Source organism: Mesitornis unicolor, unplaced genomic scaffold (assembly GCF_000695765.1).
Source record: "Mesitornis unicolor isolate BGI_N332 unplaced genomic scaffold, ASM69576v1 scaffold12291, whole genome shotgun sequence".
NCBI lineage: Eukaryota > Metazoa > Chordata > Aves > Mesitornithiformes > Mesitornithidae > Mesitornis > Mesitornis unicolor.
Window position 1 is genome coordinate 133088 of NW_010164671.1, and position 21391 is coordinate 154478.

Genomic DNA, 21391 nt, shown 5'->3' on the forward strand with positions numbered 1-21391 from the left:
AAGTATGTCAGTGAGTGGGGTTAAATCCCCATCCTGGCCCCAGACAGCTGTCTTCCAATCCCAATTCAGTTACTGGTGAGAAAGCCCAGTGGTCTGTTGGCTCACTCCTTAGTTGTCAATTTATTCATAGCTTATCAGTTCACTATGCTCAGCAGCTTTTGCTTTGTAAATCCCAGGGACTGATATGCACATGGTCCTCATGGTGAGGTTGGTGCTCAGTGCACGGGTGAGAGACCCAGCCCCATCCACTTCACTTCTGGATTGTTCTGCCTCAAATTTTTCCAAATGCTGTGCACATCCAGAGCAAGAGCAGGGAAAGGGACACAATCCCTGTACCTGGTGAAACCCTGCTTACTGCCCGATGGAGCCAAAGGGCACTGCTTGGTGCCATACCCAGGAACCCTCAGCTCAAATCTCAGCAGGGCAACTGTGACTTCTGTCCTCATAAAGAGAAACTGGACTGCAGGTGCTTTGCCATTGGGGAGTCTCTGATGGTGAACTATAAAAGAGAAGGTAGAGCCTGAGGATACCCAGGACTTCATGATGCCAGAAACTAAGCCTGCACTCACATTATATTGCCTGCAAGATTTTTATTTTATGGATACCATCAACTGCTGGCAGTGAGATATCCAAGGGCAGCTTGTGTTGCCAACAGTCCAGGTAGTGAGGCATCTGACATGTCATTGCCTGTGCCCAGAGCTATTTGAGAGCACAAAAGAGAGGCTGGTTTCAAAGTAATCAAGGCTAAGAGCTGTAGTTCTCCCTGACTACTGGTTAGTACAAACCATCTCTAAGGCAGCTGTAATCTTGGGGTATAACATCTTTAAAAAGCATTTTGTACAGAAAGGTGCTTTTGAGCTGTAAAGGAGCAGTGTTTGAAATAGCAGCCTTTGCCGCATGTAACTAGGCTGGTGCAATGGATGGGAAATTTGAGTTTTCATTTCAGCCATCCCTGCAGTTTCACTGCTTAGGATTTTAAGGGATGGGGTGATGGTTTGGGCTTTTCATTTGGTCTCTTTAGCCAAAGAAATAAACATCTTTCAGGGAAAATAATTTTAAAAATGCATACAATTTAAGAAAAGAGCATGCAATATGAAGCTGAAGGACTGAGAAAGCACCATCTTTCTTGATCCCTACCAAGAAGCGAGGTTGACTTGTGTGGCAGCCTTTTCTTTAAGCAAAAGTCAGATGCTTCAGAATAAGAAGGAATGACTGATATTGAACACAAGATGAAAAACTGTGTGTGTTCTTTTTAATCTAATGGTACTGTTTTCCTATTACAAGGCTCTAGAAATAGATCCATCAGTTTGAGTTTATATGGCACTTCACTTTCCCCTCTGGTCCTCTCCAGATGAAGCACATCCATAAAGTCCAGCCAAAGGAAACTTCAAGCTTAAAACCTCCAGGGAAGAGAGCTGGCTTGCAGAGTTTCTTTGAGTATGCCAGAGCAAGAAGCTGTTTGATGCAAGCATAACTACTGGAGTCATTCTCCCTGTGCTGCATGACAGACTTGTGTGGTTGTGAACTGGCAATAATGTGATAGCAGAACCCTGTCAGGCTGCTCAGGTCTGCCTGTTGGTGAGTGGCCAGTAGCAGTCTGCCTGGAGTACTAAAGCCATGTTTGAATGTGTGAGTAAGAGTTTACACAGCTGCAGCACTGACAGCAGGCAGTGTTACATCCATGCTTGCAGTAGGGAACAAGTGGAAAAAGATATTAAAGTCAATAATTTTGCATGCAACACTTTTTGTTTATCAGTCTCCATGTGCTTCCGAAGTAGGCAAGTGTCATTTCCCTTGTTTTGTGCACAGGTTAAGTAGCTCCTATATATTGCTCTTACCTAAATCCCAGCGGAAGGTGGTTGGAGTTAAAGCTCTCTGAGCAGCTCACATGCAAGTGGAATTTCAAAAAAATACATAGAATATGCAGAAGCTATCACCAATTTTCTCATTTTCCAGCTACCTCAAGTTTTTAATCTCTTTCAATGATTGTGCTCCCTCACATACTTCGCCCTTCAGCACTGAACTTGCTGTGAATTGGGCACTTTACAGTTTGATAGTCCTAACTGATGGTGTTGAATATGAACATACTTGGAAATACTGGGGTATTTGTTTGTAAGCCATGTGTGTACACAAGGCTGAGCTTAATTGGTACTATTGATCAGTCTCAAATTGAGAATAACGCATTAACATGCTTGAGAAACACAAAGATTCTCTTACAGATTCACATCAGGCATCTTGACCTCAATCTAAAAGGCATTTTTATGTCTAAACATGCAGCTAGCACTCAGCGGGATTTTTCAAAGCCCCTTTGTAAACTAAGGTCAGAATTACCTTTTAACTGTATGAGTTAGGCCTTTAACCTGCCAAGAGGCTGTTACAGTTACATTCTATTTCAACTTCACACACCTAAATATCCCTGAAAATCCAGGCATTTATTCAGAAAACTCCATCCTCGCTTGCCCAAGTCCCTTCAGCCAACACCAATGGCAAGTCTATAAGAAATTTTTCAAATCTGTCTTGTATGCAAAGGAAATGGCAATTTTACACTGCATGTTGTCAAAACTGAGGACTGCAAAACACACATAGAAGAGTGCTAGAAACATACAGTACTGACCAGTTTTCCCCTGGCAAGCACAGTAAGCACAAAGTCTTTGGGAAAACAGGTGTAGCGACCACAGAGCAGGGAGGAAAGCTTATTAATTTGCCTGGGATTTTCACTAAAGGTTTAGCAGGAAAAAAGCCATCCTACTATTTGCCTCCCCCTGCCATACTGTGGTTTCTGCGTCACTTGACAGGTGGGAGGGGGAAATGAGGGTGCTGCTCTATTTTGTAGTATATACACAGAGATACATCTTTGCAGGGAAAAGAGCCAAGGTATGGGAAGAAATCAGCTCTCACACTGCCCTGCAGCAGCTTTCTTGACATATGATCCCCAAGATGTGACAGGAAAGGCAGAAGAGTCATCTCAGGACATGCAATCAGGTTCAAACTAAATAGGACAGATGTTGCAAACGAGGATACATCTCTTCTGCAGAATCTCTTTGTGCAAGGAGGCTGAGACTCCACCACAAAAGCCTCAGACAGCAGCAGATGCACCACCACTCCAACACCTGCTGTGAATTTGTCCTTTTCATGTCCTCATCTGCACCTCAGGCAGGACAGAAGTGGAACATCTTACTGCAGAGTAGGCAACCTACAGGCTGCAGGTCAGAGGCTCTCTGCAACCACAGTACCTCAAGATATTTAACATTTCAAAGACCAAGATCAGGCTATACAAGATGGCAATGGGAATAGCATAGGTAGGGGTCTTGAGGAAGAAAGAGATGTTTAGGTTAGTAGTATGCCCAAGAGTCAGAGAAATAGTATTATCTGTTCACTCACCCATGTTGCCTTTCATAAAGCACTTTGCCCAGCTGTTGACTGAGATGCAACAAGCAGGAGGCATTAAGACTTCAGGAGGATAAGTGGGAAGACTCTGGACTACCAGGGGCAGCCAAAGCACATCTACAAGCAAGGACATCAGAGAGCAGTCAGCATGCACCCACCTTGGGTGCAATGCAGGTCACTACTCCATCATGGAGCTTGCAAGGCTGGTTGAAAGCCAGCATCTGGCTGTTATGGCTGATGCAGTCAACCGCAAGCTAATGAATTTTTCAGTTACACACGCGTAATTCCTTATTAAGAAATAATCTGATCACATCTTAGTGCTGGTTCCTGTTCTTCACATTTAGCTAGAGGATTTAGAAGGAAGAAAAAGTCAGCAACAAGCCAAAATGCAGCAAATACTGGGTCAAATTCTCCTGATATTTGCTGTTTGAAAGCTGCAACATCACACTGGCATAACTGCAGGGGCTTTTTGAAGCAGTACTTTGCAGAAGCCTAAGTAATAAAAGTTAGGATATTATTTTTTTCTCTCTCCTTTCACTGGAAAGCTTCCATCCGATTTAATCAAGCCAAACTCTGGGATTTGAAAACAGACCATATCAAAGCCAAGGCTGGTAGAACTTGGGCTGTAAAAATAAGAATGAAGCAATGGGGATAAATAATTAAAAAGCACAGTAAAAATTATGAGCGTTATCAAGATGATTCTTCCATGTGCCCTTGTTTTTTCTACACAGAAAAATCTAGAAGATGGCGAAAGCTGGAATAACCACAAATATGTAGATGTGATTTAAAACAACAATGAAAACCAAGAAGGAAATTTAGCTTGTGAGTAGAAAGTGAGAGCTGTTAGTGCCATTGCAATGTATGTACTATGGTTCACACAAAGCCTGATCTCTGTCCATTTAACACAGGAGAAGAAAGAAACACATGGAGTAGATGTGCTTCTCTTTTCTGATGTTCTCCAGTAGTCTGGCTTTTGCTGCAGCATGACAGTAAAAGTTTGGTCTCAGAGCCATGACCTTTCCAAGGTTTACACTTCACAGGGAGTTTCCATCCCCAGAGCTGAAGCTGTATTTGGAATCAGCAGCCCTGTTCTTCCTCACCAGCCACTTCCTCAAGTTTTCAGGTTCTCCCCTCCATGCTTCAAGCCCTGTCTCTGAACACATCCCAGAGCAGCTCAACTCTGGGGTTATTTACAGATTTTACTGGCATTGCTGTCATTCCAAGTGTTGCCCTGCAGATAAAGGGACCGAGAAGAGCCCTGCCAGTGTCACTGAGCCAGAGACCTGTGCTGCATCTGTAGCACTGCTTTTAGAAAACCTTCTCTCCCTAACAAAACTCATTTCACCTCCACTTGGAAATATTCTAGTATTTAATATTTCTATTTTATTCTCTATAATCAGCATTCGATAACTACCCAAAAGAGCCTGAAAGAGACCATGAAGACTTTGGAGTGCTATCTCGTGCCTGCTGAAAACAAGTCAGTTGTGTTGCCTCTGTATTGCTAAACCCAGCCACTCCACTGCTGCTACAGCTGGTGTGGCTCCAACGGTGCTATCAGGACAGGGAATCCTAGCGTAGAAAGGCTGTTGCTAAGGGCTTTGACACTGTGTCATCTAACTCTGTTCAGGGCAGTTCTAATCGCTGTTGTGCTTGAAAACCACTGATAGTTCTAGAGACTGGCTTATACTTCACCTGCCTGCATTGCCAGCACTAGTGGAGCTGGAAAAAAGCCACAGCAACCCCAGGAAATTCTCAGGGCCGTTTTCCTTGCAGGGACAGCATCTGCTCAGGGCCAGCATTGAACAAAATTGTTGCTGCAGAAGCTCTGCACGTTGGTTTTTTATTTTCCATCAAATTTCCCTTGTCTACCTTTGGACTGAAAGCTTTTGTCAGGAGAATTTTACAGCTGCTTTCTACCCCCTTCATAAGGGTGACAGGCTTCTGGGTGGAAGGAGAAACAGCAATAAATCAAGTAAAAGGCAATGGTGAAGAGATTCCTGGGTTCTCATATGCACTGACACACAAGTGAATGCCCTCAGCTTTATCTGCTCACTCTCTGGCTTCTATCAGAGATACACGTCATCACCCAACTCAGTGATTTCTGAGGAGGGGAGTCTTCCTTTGTCTCAATGACACAGGAAAATGGATGCAGGCAGACAGGCAGGATGGGCACCTGCTCATCACCTTTACAAGTAAATTTAGATAGACTTTGCTTAGAAATCCCTTCCCTCTAGTCCCAGTTCCCCAGGGGTGTCTGACTGATGCTTTCTGAAAGCTTTGGCACTTAATGTCCACCTCAAGCATGCTTACAAGGTCATACAGCCATGTTGTTCAACTCGCTCTGCCAGCTCCACATTCACCCCACAGTCCAATTCAGTTGCATCCTGCCCAAGCATAAACACCTTTCACAAATCTACTACTGCTTTTCTCTCCGCATTCTCATTTTTTCTCCTCTCTATCTCTGTCTTTGCCAAATGCTTCAGACAACTGACCATACCCTCACTACACGTAGGGAGGCATTACAAAGGTGTGGGTTTAAGCGTATACATTGAGTATATGAGAAGTCCGATCTTGGGTGACTTGCCCACAGTAACACAGCATCTCTCAGATTAGCACTTCAGACATGACAGATCTTTTGTCTTCACCGTTAGATTTTTTGCCTTCCTTTCTCTTACAGCCCTACCACCAATGGTAGGATCAAGATCAAGAGTAGCTTGCCTGCTCACCCCACAGATAACACATCAACCTCCAGAAGTCATCCCAAATCCTTTATTTCTTCCTACATTGCAAAATATTTTGTAATCCTTCTAGCTCTGTTCTCATTTTTCATTCACATTTATTCCACTCTGTTCCTTCTATGCTATTTACAAAATGCTTACCACAACCAGTACACACCAGTCTTGACTTATACTTCTATGTGACTATAATACTCAGCTACAAGAAATCATTGCTAACATTAGCAATTAACAATTCATTTCACTCTGGGAAACACTCTGAGATGCAACTGATACATGAAATCAAGTCCTACCTCCTCTTTGATTGGGAGTGACAGTGGTTTCTCCAGCTACGTGGGAGATACACCTCAGTCAGCTTCTAAGAGACAACAGGATTGCAATGCAGTGAGGCACCCAAGTGTTACCTTTAATCGAGTTAGCACAAAGACCAACAGTGAGACAGATATGGCAACATGAATAATACTTCCCAACTGGATAATATGTCCTAAGAAGCTTGGGTAGCCCACACTAGAGGCCCTGCTGCAAACCTTGACAGTTGTTAGCAGAATGAGGTAGATTAAAGCTAGGGTGGAGAGACTGTCCCACCCAACAAGCACAGAGTTGCCTGCAGTATAGACATACCCACGGCCATCACGTGAGGTCAGCCGTGAATTGCATCTGCTATAGCCACTGGGTGTGAAAAGTCAAGAACTTGAGAACAGGAGCGACGTGCCCTCATGCTCTCTTTCCAAATATAACCCACCAGCTCAAAGGGGAAGAAATAATGGGCAAGTAAAAGAAAGGACTTAATTTGAAAGCATTTCTTCCTTTTCCAAACTGTTACTTCTACCTGAAATAGAAGTAAAATATAAGCTAGACCTAAAAGAAAAAAGCAAACTTCCTTTTCAAAATAACACTATCACTAAGTGTTTCCATTTATAAACCAGTTCCTCCCTTTACATGACATATCAAGTTAAGCTTAGAAATGGATTTCTCTTTATATAGCGTTATTCACCATTTTTTTAAGCAACAGAGGTAGGTCTGTCTGTGCTTAATCTTGCCATACCAGAGGCTACCAAGAGATGGCACCAGGGTTTCTGTATGCAACGTGTTTGTCCAGTCATCTGGAACAACCTGGGTGCATGGTATTCCTCTCTGCCTCATCAATTCTTCATCTATTTTCGAATCTCATCTGAAAGCATCTCTTTTCTCCCCTGCCTCTACCTCTTAATTTTTCAATTTCTCTCTTCTACTGCTATTAATGATACAATGCCAGTAAAGTACAATTTCATAATGCAACTCTATTTACTCTGCAAAGCAGCACTGAGATACCATCAGTCTGAAATGAGATTTTTATAACTTATTATTAATATTAGAACAGGTCATTCTTTGAGAGAAACCATACAGACCATAAAAAGAACAGACGAGAAGGAACTCAGTAAGACCAGGACATCTTTGGCTCCAAGACCATTTGAACACTAGGATTTATTTACAACTCAGTGATGTACCCATCTCTGCTCCATGTTATCTGAAATATTAGTCAAGTTGAAAAGACACTTGATATAAATAAGAATTTTAAAGACAACCCTTTTCCCCTTGTTGTTGGCATCATCTCATTTAGAACAGTATTTATCAGTTTTATTTAGCAGGAATTCTAGGCTAAAACCCATGTAGATCAAGGCCAGATGGGAAGCATGTCATTTAGCTTTGACATAGCTCAAAAGAAATTTCAGCCCCTCCTGTGAATTTTCTACGGGGATCAAATGAACCAAATAGCAATTTGAGAATAAGCAGGCACTAAGCATTGATTAATTCTGACCACATTCCAGTAGAATTGTGTGTTAGTTTCCAATTAAATTTCCAAATTGTTCAACACGATTAATGGCAAAACACAGACTAACAAGAGGTATTAAGGATGATTTGCTTTTGATCTTCTATCAGGAATCGTTGCCCAATAAACAAAGGCATGAAGCTGAATGTGGAACATTCCTCAAAAACAACGCAGCAGCTACCATATCAGGTTGCAGATGAACTAGTCACCATGTTGGTGTGTTGAGTTTCTTCTCATTTTCAAAACAGTGGCTGGCCATGGCCATGCAACATGTTCTTCTGTTCAAGCAGAGAGCAGATGAAAGTTTAGGATAATCCAGGAGATGAAATTGCAGCAAACGTGTATGGTGGTCCACCAGCAAGAAGTTATCCAGGATCAAGGCTGAGGAAACTCTAACTGCCTTCACTGGATCTAGGACATGTTTGCAGTTGGATCTCTTCCATGTGTCTCTCCGTCATTCTTAACAGAAGAGATAATGCTAATATTCAGGTCATCTCTGCTACGCGTCTCCTCTCTTTTTGTCTAACAGACATAGCCCACTGCCATTCTGATTTCTTCTGTTGTTGTTACGGTCACAGGAAATCACTTTTAAAAGCATTTGTTGATGCGGCAGCTTGGTCACTTTTCAGCAGCTCAATACCCACATTTTACTTGCGTCAAAAGCACCAGTTCCAGGATGGAAAAAAAACCCTCAGTTGTTCAAACAAAAGAAAGTTTCTAGAAAAGTAGAATAATGTATATGTATTCATATATTTAAAGCCTATTTTGAAGCAATATACAGCCTCTTAACTTATATCTTCAGCATTTTCAGGGCCTTTGTTTTCAGTCTCACACAATGTCTGATTAAATATGGACCCATCTGATTTTTGGCTTTTAGCTTTAGCTGTGCTCTCTTGATCACTTTGACATTCATCTCTTCATTGCATGAGCTCTGCTTTCGATACTCCAGTAAAAATCTTCCTTCCCACTCACATTGTGACAGATACACACGATATAGAAATTGCTTCCTGACCATAGCAACAGTGTCATCATTATTCTGCATTTTTCAAATCTCTCTCAACAACCATCTACCTGACCCAGCCTTAAATGCCCATCATGCTACTTCCAAGTTACCCATTCTAGACTCATCCTCCAGTCAGCAGACAGAAATCAGCACTTCCAAGCCACCTCAAGTTTCTAGAGGTAAACATTTGATACCGGTGAAGAGAACTTTGCTTCTTTTTTCCTTTAGTATATGAGAATATCCACCTCGGATGGAATAGATTTACGTGAGAGGATTTCCTCCCTTTAATGGAAAGGGAGATTATCAGCAAGTGTTGAGGAGCCAGGACCATCCAGTAAGCACCAAACATACGAAGAACTGTGATCAAATGTCTGAAGTAGGCAATGCTGGACATGAATAACAGCAAACAATTTCTGCATATCATATTTTCTACTGAATTAATTTGGCGCCATTCCCAGACCTTTTTTATTCACTTTCCACTTTTAATTAAGTAGTCAAACTTTACTGAAACACCCCAGTGCAGAAAGCCAAGTTTTGTGAATATTCACAAAAGAGAGTTTTTAATTCTGACAAATACTCATTCTTGTTGCAATCTCACATATGAGGTTTATCTGATCACTTACCATTAGCCATCTCTGCTCAGTGTGGTAAACAGATGTACTCAAAGAGCTTTGAGAAACAAAGACTTTTAAGAGACTCTTTAAATTGCTTTTGACAAAACTGCAGAAGTAAGACTGCCTGCCAACCTTTTACCAACAGAAAAAGGGAACGACTCAGACAAAAGTCACACCTTCATATGCAGTTTTCTAAAACACAGACCTTCCTTATATGAAAGAATCGTAAGATCCGGACGTTCGTTTTTGCTCATTTTGATAATCTACCTTCAACTTGAGGAGCCTTGGAAAAGGCCTGCACACCATGTAGCCACAGACAATACACAGCCTTCAAAGCCAGCAGCCTGACCTGCCAGCAGCCTGGAGAGGACATCCGCACTTGGAGACAGAATCATGCAGAAGAGACCCAGCTCCTGGCTGGCTGGAGAGCAAACATCTGCCACGGTCACGTTCCACAGCCATCTGCCCACAACACATCCAAACATCGCTCAGAACAAGTTGGAAAAATAAGCAAAGTTGTCGAAAGGGACACTGGAAAGAAGGAAGAGGGTAGAAACTACAGAACACATGGGGAATAAGTAAGGTGGAAGGTGAAAGAAGCAGGGTTCATTGCACTCTGGAGGACATCAGAGATGTCACATTAAAGAAGGTGTTGATGGAGTAAAGATCTGAGCATCCCACACACACGCATATCAGATATCCCAGCTACTGACATAAACAGAACTGAGAAAAACAACATCATCTGGCTTTATTTAAATTGCCCCTGTAAAAGGTATCGGAAAACTTTTTCTGTAGCACAGCATCATGAGCTATGGGCAAGACAGTCTAGAGCTGCCATCTAGCTTGGATTTCACCATGCTTAACTCAAGAGTTCTCTAAACCTCAGTGGGTTTAACATTTTTTTCATGTGGCTTTTACTTCAGATATGGGTGCTCCTGGAGAGATCCACACTGTTATGGCACCAGTAACCTGCAGACCTCAAATCCTTAACTATGACCAATAAAGTCCATGAGTCACATTCTCAGGGGAATCAGAGCCACTTGGCACACACCCAGAGAGGGTCAACTGAAGCATGGGAGACTATTTCTAAATAACCCAGAGCTTTGCCATTGGGAAAAAATAAATAGAACTATGTATCTTGTTTCCACATCTTAGCTGGCTAAATAAATAGCTCTCACAGTGCACTCTCCAGGGCAGATTCTTAAAGTGACCTTGGTGCTGCTGCTGCCCAGGACAGGAGAACACGGGTGTATCCACCAGAGAAGTGGTGCACTTTCGATGCTGCATTCCTGGCAGCTGATCAAAGATTATGGGTAATCTCAGCCCCCACAGTTGCCAGCTGTTCCTTTCCAGCAGCAAGGCAAATCATGGTGGCACGTAGTTATGAAGCAGAGAGAAGGTATCAAGGGCAAACACAAAGGGAGGGTCAGAGACTTGCTGGGAGGACATTGGAGTTTTCCTCTATAGACAAGTTACAAGAACCTATATATTGATAATCCTGACAACCAAAAGGAAACAGATGTTTTTGTTACCAACTATCTGCACCAAAATAACCTACTCCAGATTTCAGCATAGGCACAGCAACTTTGGGAAGAGCAACACTAGCGTTAGTTGACCAGGAACACATGAAAAACTAAACAAAGAACATGATCTCTTTTTATTCTTTCTCTTCATCTCAGAAAACCATCCATAATCTTCCTCCCCCAATCATCTTAAAAATTTTTAATGAGAGCAGCTCAAAAAATAGAAAGACATTTTCATATGTATCCACCTCCATTTTCTGATGAACTGTAAAGATGCCTGGGATTTTCAGACCAAAGCTATCCTAAGCATTTGCTAATGCTGAGAAAGAAGATCTGTAACCCACACTGCAGTCTGGACTTCTGGTCTCAGGACCCAAATTCTTGTCAACAGCATCTCTTGAAGCCATTTTCCCCAGAGAGAACAGTGACTCCAGACAGACTGCAAGCAAGCACAATCCCTACTAAATAGTAAGAAGCCAGTGCCTTTAAATAGGTTGTAAGCATTTTTTTTTAAACGAAACATGTTTGTGTGCTCCTTCTGATGTAAAACAGACTGTCTCCACTGAGCCATTGACTTTCTCAGCTGCTCCTAGTTATTAAATGAAGCAAGCAGCTTTGAGCCCTAGGCGGGCCAGCTGAGTGGCTACCAGGCTTCAGCTGGTTTATGGCTCTTGCTCGTTAAACCAAGTGCAGGTGGGAGCCAAATCACCTTTGTGCGTTAGGTCCCAGGAAAGATTTTATCCTCACACTCATACAAACATGTTTTAAGAAGAGCACAAATAGTTTAGGAAAAAAAGGAAATTAGGAAACTGAACTAGCAATGAGAAAACTCAGGTAGAGAAAAATTAATGTATACGATAGCTTTTTTTTGGTCAAAGGGAAAATAAAACCAAGCTTTTCATCAATAAATAAAATGGCTTATTAGCAAAAAAAAATGAAGTTTTATTGAGGGAAATTTTGAGTTTGCATTTTCTGTTGTGTGTGTCCCCCAAATGGAAAAATAAGGTCCACGGAAGAGTTCAAAACAATTATTGTACATCAGATAAAAGGAAGAAAAACTCAAATATTGCACGTTAACGATCTGGAATCATTGTGTTTCTCTGAAGGCTATGTCTTTCCCTTTTTGCTTAGAAGTGAGTATTCCAGACCACTTTACAACCTACATAACAGCAACCCTCAGCAGCATTTGCTGCATCTCCAAATGAATCTCAGCAAAAAGCCATGCTAGATGTGTGTGACAGATACCAAGTTTTCCATTTCCCTTAGAGAAAACAGTGAATGGTAAAAGCAGCTTTGCACAAAATTAATTTAAAACACCTTTATGTGGCCAGTCCCATTGCTAAATGGAGAACTGATACAGGCCCACAACCCATTACACACAGATCCTGACCTATGAGGCTATCACAGAAGCAAGACTAACACTGGTCTAATCACAGCCAATGCTTGCATAGGAAGGACACCATGGAATTGAGTGGAATTTGCTTACTTAGTTTAGCACAGGCATGGACCTATCAATCACTTTTGGCTGTCTTGGAAGACAGGCTCAGCTCTGGGTCTAACTCATCCTGGGCACCCCTGTCATACACAAAGCAGTTCTCCAGTCTCTCTGAGTCTGAAAGGCTGAAGTTAAACATGAGGCCTGAGGGGAATCTTGGAGGATGCTCAGACCTCCTAGGAATAATATCCTAGTGATAATATTCTTTGAGTTGGGTAATACTCAAACCTCTGTGCAGGAAACATCCTGGCATCATATTTTTGGACAGACCACATAGAGGTAATCTGCCTAAGAGTGAAGTGAAGATGTGAAGCAGTTACAGGCACTTAGCACTATACTAGAAAGCCAAAAATGCAGGCAAAAGTGAATTTGCTTCCATTAACAAGGCAGCTGCAGGAAGTTGTGTGTCTGCTGGGCCCACTCTGTATCTTATTTAGCAAAGCAAACTGTTCAATTTGGTTTTGACATGTAGGCAGAAGAGCTGGAAGAAAGCTGCATTGAGCAAACAACAGTACCATGTGCTGACGTGCAAGTTCATCATTTGTACTGAGTGGAAATTAATTCAAATTCCTTCCCATGCAATGTATTGTGTAACTGGTGATATTGGGAGAACTGGTATCAGTCTTTGATGGTAACAGCAGGATGAACATTATTTACTGGTGCCCTCATCCAGAGAGACTAGCCCTCACGTCAACCGCAGCTAAGCAAGTAGTGGTCAAACTGTTCCATGTCTGTGCATCCACTTCTCACCTACACACGATGCTCAACCTAAAGCTACGTCCTCAGTAATCACCAGCTGTGAACCACATCCATGTCAGGTCCATGCAGAAGCCAAAACCAACTGAATGTTGCCATGTCCTTGCTGAGACGTGCATGAACAAAGTAGGGACTGTGTGCCTCACAAGGCATTGCCTGTCTAAGGGGGAGGACTGGCAAGTTCTGCGTTGCTTAAGCAAATATGATTGTGTGGGCACAGGTCATAGCAGTAAATCCTTCCTCCTGTTTGTAATGAGTAAGGCACAGAAATGTGTTATGTCCTTCTGTGGATGTTTTCCACATTACAGAGTTTGCCTTGAAAGGCATCTGAGGACGTGGTCAGAATGTGGACTAATGTTCAGCATTAAGATGGAGATATAAAACAGACTTGCTGTCTTCAGAAAAAAACTATTTGAAATATTTGGAATGGGCTTAAAACCAGACCCAGATTAATACTAGTAAGAACGGTCATACTTCAAAAATATCACAATGACCTGGTGACAAATGTCTGCAAAGGGAAGATGAGGCAGCACTGCCATGATGCCATGGTATCTGCCGCCAGGCTGGTGGTGGCAGAAGGTTCTTGCTAAGGGGTAGGCAGGAGCACTTTGTCTGCTGCCAGCACAGGCTTCTCAAAATCTAGTTCTGACTGGGAAACTAGGGACGATACCTTGCAATCAAACTGCCATCACTGTGTAGGGTACACTACAAATAAATGGCCACCAGCATGAATCATATGATGAATCACAGCATTAACCTGTCGTTCAGGGAACTATTTCTACCTCTTAAAAAAACCCTGCAGATTTAAAGTGAGTGGAAATTGTGCAACCATTTCTGATTTCTTTGCCTCTTCAAGTGGAACCAAAATTTTATTTCTTGCTGTCCTGGAAAGATGAGTTCCCTGGAGGCTACTGCCTACCTGACCGTCCTGACGTGTCTCTTGCTGTAGGGGGTGATGACTTTGAAAAGCAGCTCCAGGGCTCCATTGACACCAAGTGTGGTTCCTGTGGTAACTGGGCCAATAAAAGAGAAAAACAGTCAGACCTGAAGCAGTCTGTGAGACTGTGTTTAGAGGTGATGTGGGGAAGGGAGTAGCTGCCCTTGGGGCTATGAGCAGATTTCTCTGGGCTCCCAACTGGACTTCACAGGCCATTTTATGAACACAGAAACTGAAGCATGAAGCTGTCTGTGGACACAACCTGAGCCAAGATCAGCAATACCAGATCTCAAATCCTGCAGTTCCCCAAAGCTCCTTTTCCTGTAAATATTGCACTCTTCAGAGAACAAATCATAGTTAAATAGGGTCATTTCCCAGCAAAATGACATGACTTAAATTCAGCCTGCATTTTCCCCAGACAGCTCCCTGAGGATGGTTTATTTCATGGGGGCACAAAGGGCAGAGTTTTCTTTCTGTGCTATTATTCAGTAGTATGGAAGTGGGTTTTTTTGGGAGGGGTGCTTCTGAATGCAGCTTAATTTCAGCTAGGCCAATTTTACCTTTAATCCTTTACTTGCTAACACACTGGGAACTTTTACAGAAAGATATTGCAATCAATCCCAAAAATGCCCAATCCATAAACTAAACACTTAGACAGGCCTCCCCACTATAAGGCAGATTTTCTGTGTAAAGAAGGGATGAATGCAGCCCTGAAATTTTAAATGCAAGCAAACAGGGTGAAAGGATCGGTAATCAAGAGCAGCCAGAGGTAGACCTGGCTGCCTGCCCACTGCTGTGTTTTGGCTGTTTTGTAAATATCTCCCAGTGGTCATCGCATTGCTGCCAGAGGGCCCATCACTGCTGCAGTCCTACCATGTCCCTGCCAAGCTGTCCTGTGATGGAAAGCTTTGCAAGGCTTGCCAGCTACTGTTACACTAGCTGATAATTCATTAGAGACAGGGCAATGGACAAGGCTGCTTGAGTTCATCCTGCCCTGGAGCGAGATGTGGGCTGCCACACACAACTGGTGGCAGAGATTGCGAAGGGAGTGACCTGGAGCAAAGAACCGGTGTGTGAGATTGTGACAAGGACTCATCTTCTCTGCTTTCATACCTAAGTGCTCTCAGAATTTTATATGCTTTTGGGTCCTTTCTATTTCCACTCCATAAAAACAATTTTTAAGGTTGGGAACACGTAATCTCCTAGTTAGACCACCTAACATCCCCTGCAGCTTCCCAGCTGGGCCGAGAGTTCATAGAGTCAAAGTCAGTCATGGAAGGAGGAAGCACATCTGGAGAGTGCTGGAGATACTTGGAGAGTAACAGAGATGCTCCAGTGAAGAAGCAGGGGTGGGATTCAGGAGTCTGACATTAACAGAAATGAGGCCAGGATACAGTATGCACCCTAAAACCTCTGCAAAAACTGCAGGTGAATGGGGATGCAAGTGCACAGAAGCAGGGAGCAGGGAAGGGTGTAGATGATCGTTTTGGGTGTGAGGCAGTACAGGGTCACTACACAGCTGTGAAACGCAAATAAAGGCACGTTTCAGCTTCTGGCCTTGGCTGCATTTTCAGTCACACTCAGCCTTTCAAATACTTCTTATCACTGGGAGAGGGGTTGAATGTTGAGGCTTGGCTGCTTGCCTGAGGAAGCCCATTGCATGAAGCTAGCTCCTGTATAGATAGAAGAGACCTGCAGGGCTGGGCGCCAGCAGTGCTAAATCTTAGGATGCATATAGCAGACTGCAGACAGGACGGCTGTCAAAAATTATTTGCTGGGTGAGGAATGTGGGGAGGGAGAGGAAAGGGTTAGAGTGAGCAAAGAGAAATTTGTGCTGACAAACTCAGTGCTCTATAGCAGGGAAAGCCTGTATGAATCTGTAATGATCCTGAAAGATACTGGAAATCCCACTGCTTGAATCATTTAATATGAGGTCAGTGCCAAAGAGGAAAGGCTGGGAGAATGCATGGAGTGGGAGGATGCTACTCAGAAGACCAGGATCTAATATGTACTTCCTGAGGGACCTCGAATGAGTAACTGGTTTCTCTCTCCTTCTGTTTCTCCATCCATACTTTCCTCCCTAGTGGAGCTGCTCAGAGGATCAATAGTGAGACATTTGTCTGTTACACAGAGGAAAAGAGGAAAATCCACTCACTGTTAGAAGCACAAACCCGCAGGACCCAGAGGCAGTGTGTAAGGTGCAGGTGGTGGCCCAGGTTTCTTCTTGCCAAACTCAGTATTGTATCAGTTGCTTCTGCCTTCTGCACTTTCAGCCCAAATTTCCTATCTGTGAATAGCAAATAAGAACCAAACTATTACAAAGACCAGGTCTCTGTAGCAGTGCTAAACATATTTGCACCAAATCTTATAACCCAGGATCTCATAACAAAGGCATTCAAATGTATCATTGAGTTAAATCAGCATTATTCTCACTGAAAACCGGAAAACATGGGATTTACCTAGAGTCACCACATACAAATCATAGAATCATAAAGTGGTTTGGGTTGGAAGGGACCTTTAAAGGTCATCTACTCCACCTCCCCTGCAAGAAGCAGGGAAATCTTCCACTAGATCAAGTTACTTAGAGCCCTGTCCAACCTGACCTTGAAAGGTTCCAGGGATGGGGCATCTATCACCGCTCCGGGCAACCTGTTCTGGTGTTTCATACTCATCATTAAAAAAATTCTTATGTTTAGTCTGAATGTACACTCTTTTAGTTTAAAACCATCACTCCTTGTCCTATCACGACAGACCTTACTAAAATTCTGTCCCCAACTTATAAGCCCCCTTTAAGTACTGAAAGGCCACAGTAAGGTCTCCCTGGAGCCTTCTGTTCTCCAGGTGAAACAACTCCAACTCTCTCAGCCTTTCCTCACAGGAGAGGTGCTCCATCCCACTGATGATTTTTGTGGCCGCCTTCTGGATGCACTCCAACAGGTCCACGTGTTTCCTGTGCTGAAGACCCCAGAGCTGGAGACAGTACTCCAGGTGGGGTCTCACCAGAGTGGAGTAGAGAGCAAGAATCCCCTCCCTTGCTATGCAGCCCAGGGTATGGTTGGCAGTCTGGGCTGCAAGTGCACATTGCCGGCTCACGTCCACCTTTACATTCACCAGTATCCCCAGGTCCTTCCTGACAGGCCTGCTCTCCATCCTTTCATCCCCCAGCCTGTACTGATTACAAGAGTCGTCCTGACCCAGGCACAGGACCTTGCACAACCTCATGAGGTCATACCTGTTGTACAGAGGCACCTGGGAAGGCATGGTAGGCAAGGAGGGGGTTGCAGGAGCTCTACCTGGCCAAACCACAGGCAAGCTGCACACTCCAAAAATAAACTGACAGCTGTCAATCGGGCACATCCTAGTGCTGATTATTTCTGGGGCTGCCTGTTAGTTTTGAGCCCCTCATCCAAGAAGTCCCCCACCGCTCAGCAGTACCTCTTTGGCCAATCCTGGCCAGCAAGCGAAGCAGGGGCAGGAGGGTGCTGTGGTCAAGTGGCTCGGTCTGGGCAGCGATGGTGAGAGCCTGCAGCAGAGCTTCACTGCCCCCTTTGCTGATCACATACTGGATTCTCCGGCCAGTCCCTGGGGAAAAGAGGAGAGACTCTGCTCAGAGCATCCTTCCCTGAGCCACAGCTATTGCAAACACTCACTCCCAGCACACAAAGCAACAATGGCCTTCCAATGGTGTTTTACTGCTATAAACCCAAGGGCATTTTCAGAGCTGACTGTGGATCTCAAGTGCACCTGGCCTGGAGACAAGGCTTTATGGCTGTATGGTGAAACTACGCACTCTGCTGCCTCTTGCTTTGGCAGTCGTTATCTTTACAAACCCAAGTCCTGCAGAAGTTTTTCATTGTGGACTGAAATGCAGCAGAGAGGAATAAGCAGAGACACCAACAGATTTCAAAGGAGCAGAAAGCTCAGTGATCTTTTCTTAGATACTGGAAATTAAACAAGCAAAGGACTAAAGCTGCAGCAGGCTTCTGCCAAATGAAAAGGAATCCCAGGGAAGCTTTGGAGACAGCTTTCAAACAAATCTAGGTCTCCAAAGAAACCACACGTTAATCCTGTGAGCCCCACTGTGTCAACAAACATTGATCCATGGGTGACTTCAGCAGCCACTTCGGTCCATGATTGGAGGAAGCCGCATGTTCAGCTCCCAGAGGTGAGACAGTGCCTCCTGTGCTCCATGTAGGCCATCCTTCATCTAGCTGAGGAACAGCACTGCAGGGCTTCACAAGAGAGGCCCAGCTGGATGGACAACATCTGCAGTGGGACTCTGAGGAGTAGAGATTGCAGGAGGCTCCAGCACTCACCGATGCAGCCCCTGCAGCTCGGTGGGGTTTATTGTTTATTGTTTAGCAAATGTAGTTTTTGAGGTGGAACAAGAAAATAATAGAATTATTCTTTCGCTTCTTTTGCCAATTCACTTATTTTTTCACGTGGCTTGGGCACATGCAGCAACACACCTTCCCTGCAGCTCCGAGGTGGAGATGGCTTTTGGGGAGGTGCTGAATTCTCTCTATTAGGGAGTCCCCGTGCTCTGGGAATTCACACTCCTCTCCCTGCGTCACAGGCCTCTCTCCAATGACACTGGTGAACATTTCCAGTGGTTGACTGCCAGGGATTGCGAGATACCTTGAAACTCACAGTCATCTTTTAAACTAAACATAATGGAGACTTTCTGTGTTTGTTAATTTTTTTTCCTCTTTAGCTTACTGGAAAAGCTCAGTTTTCCAAACACAAGTGTAAAGGACTGCTGATCTATAGGTACAATTCTCATTTTGTTCACTTTGCAAACACCTGGCCAAGTTTATACAGGAATGAATCCCCTGACCTGTTTGAGGACCTTCTTTCTGCCCCTGACTCACAAGCATTGCCTGAGCTTTTCTTCCTTACCCAGAGAAAGCAGATCAGTGAGGACACCGAGAATATTCAGGATGACATCCCTGTCACAGGAGCTCTGAAATGGAAACACACACAAATTCAGGGATCAATTCAGAACAATGAACTCCATGCTACAGTGCATCATGCAGTACAGAGGCACCGAGATCCCTGTTTGGATATTGAGTACTTTTCATGCGATCTGATCAGTGAATATGTGGAATCATGCTGATAACACATTTTAAAAGCCTCAGACAGACATACTGATCATACCACACAATATTTAATACACAGTAGCATTTCTGCAGAATTTACATATAAATTCTAAATTAAATCTCTCTTTTGGTTTGGTCTGGCTGCCTCAAAGTTAAGGTAGTTCTGCATCACACAAAAGTGGGAGTGGTGTTCAATGGCAGCATCCTTTATTACTGGCAGATGAAGAAGAACATCCTTAAATTATACAAATTCTCTTGTCTTTACAGCTTTGCAGCTACAACCACGTGGAAGGCTGGAATTCGGGGTGCAGAAAGCTGCCCTAAACTTATTTTCAATCAAGACCAAGTAAGCACCTTACCTTGACATCACACGTCCTGCTTTAGATTCACTTTAAATTTTGCACTAGAGGAAACAAGGTACATTGTACTTGAGGAGAAGGAAACACATGATATCTACCATCCATCTGTGTGACACACTAGACCCCTTCTTTAATCCTTCTTCAACCAGATTTCACTGATGAGACTGAAGAATTGATCACCAGTCTGCACTGCTCCCTCATATGAGGGATTTGGGTTAAGTTCTGGATCTCTTAATTTTCATACAGATACAAGACAACCCAATACAAATTTTCAAAACAATAGAAAGCTTGCGTTTATGTAGCCTTGATCCTGAAGAACCTCAGAATCACATTAACTGTAATGGAATCACTTTATCTTCCATTAAATTATTACAACAGGATAATATCTTACAAATATATGGCTCCTATATTTCTCAGTGTTGAAGTGCTTCAGAAACTTAACCTACTAGTATGCATTCTGGATATATGGGATCATTTTACCAGCCAAATTGATTCAACTATTCTCTGACATATTTAACATTATACAACTGAATATTTAAGACAAGGAATTGAGAAGTAACACCTAGCAAAAAGAAACTCCAGAAAGAATATTAAGCAAATCTATTTCAGATCTGTAATAACTGTATTAATGCAATTTTTTTCCAATTGATCCCTGCTAAAGTCACAGCACAAGCTGACATGGCACTGAGGATTATGCAGGTAATCAGAGAGCTGAATATCATGCTCCTTCCTCCTCTGTTATGGTTGTGGAGGGTACACATTGAGACATGGGAGTGAAGCAGGGAAAAGGTCAGTGGTCACAGTCGGAGCAGGGGACTGTCAGCCTGGAGAACTGGGTTTCCTCCTCTGTTGCAGAGCTCCTATGGGATGCTTGGCAGCTCTCTTCAACCAAATCTCCTGTATTGGCAAATTATAGATGCCGTCTTTGGCATGCAGTATCTACACTAGTGCTGGTGTTTAATAACTTCTGTATCATTAACATAATGTATTCTTAGATTTCTTTTTAAAATATAAATATTAACAAAGACAACGCCAAATATCTGAAAACCAGAATACCCATCATACTGGTTATCATTGATTATCAGTGCTTCCAAACTTTAACTGCTCAATACACATTTCATGCTGGTGTAACTGAGAACAGGGACAAGAATATCAGCAGGGGAGTGAAACAAAAGAACAAGATGTGGTCAGGGGAAGGATGAAAGAGGAATCAAATGAGGATGAGAGATTGGAGAAAATAAGCAGAGAATCACTTCTGAAACAGGGAACTCGGGGGAGGAGGGTCTATGAGCACTGCTGCCTTTCTAAAGACTCACCTTACTTTTGTTGTTAGCTAAAATCCACAGGAAAAATGAATGTCTCATCGCCATCTCAGAGCTTGCCCATGCCCGGAGCGAGATCCTGCTGTTTCTGTTCGTTACTACATTAACTCAGCAAGCAGAGATCTCTGCACTGAACATACAAGTTCAGCCCTTTTATGAACCATGTTGAAATCAAAAGGCTTGGTATGATGGGATTACTGCTTCTTTCAGAGCCAAGACAAACAGAATACGTGGCTTCAATGAAATCCAGTAACTCACGGTTCACCAATTATTGCCACTCTCATCTTAGAAAAGGGGCCCAAATTCATGTTACTGGCTCCAGAGAGCACAGAGAGAGAAAGTCTGCAGCAG

General features: G+C 43.3%; 1 protein-coding gene across 1 annotated transcript in view; it reads right to left on the bottom strand.

Moving 5' to 3' along the window:
* Positions 1-21088, bottom strand: part of AGBL1 (ATP/GTP binding protein-like 1) — a gene marked incomplete at its 3' end in the record, with an annotated part of 138929 nt that extends 117841 nt beyond the window's left edge. Inside the window, exons 1-5 of the mRNA XM_010194396.1 lie at positions 21035-21088; positions 19160-19223; positions 17696-17842; positions 16416-16547; positions 14243-14336 (exon numbers count right to left, since the gene is read on the bottom strand). Of these exons, the coding sequence (XP_010192698.1) occupies positions 14243-14336; positions 16416-16547; positions 17696-17842; positions 19160-19223; positions 21035-21088 (491 nt within the window). The remainder of the gene's footprint in view (positions 1-14242; positions 14337-16415; positions 16548-17695; positions 17843-19159; positions 19224-21034) is intronic.
* Positions 21089-21391: the final 303 nt, after the last annotated feature.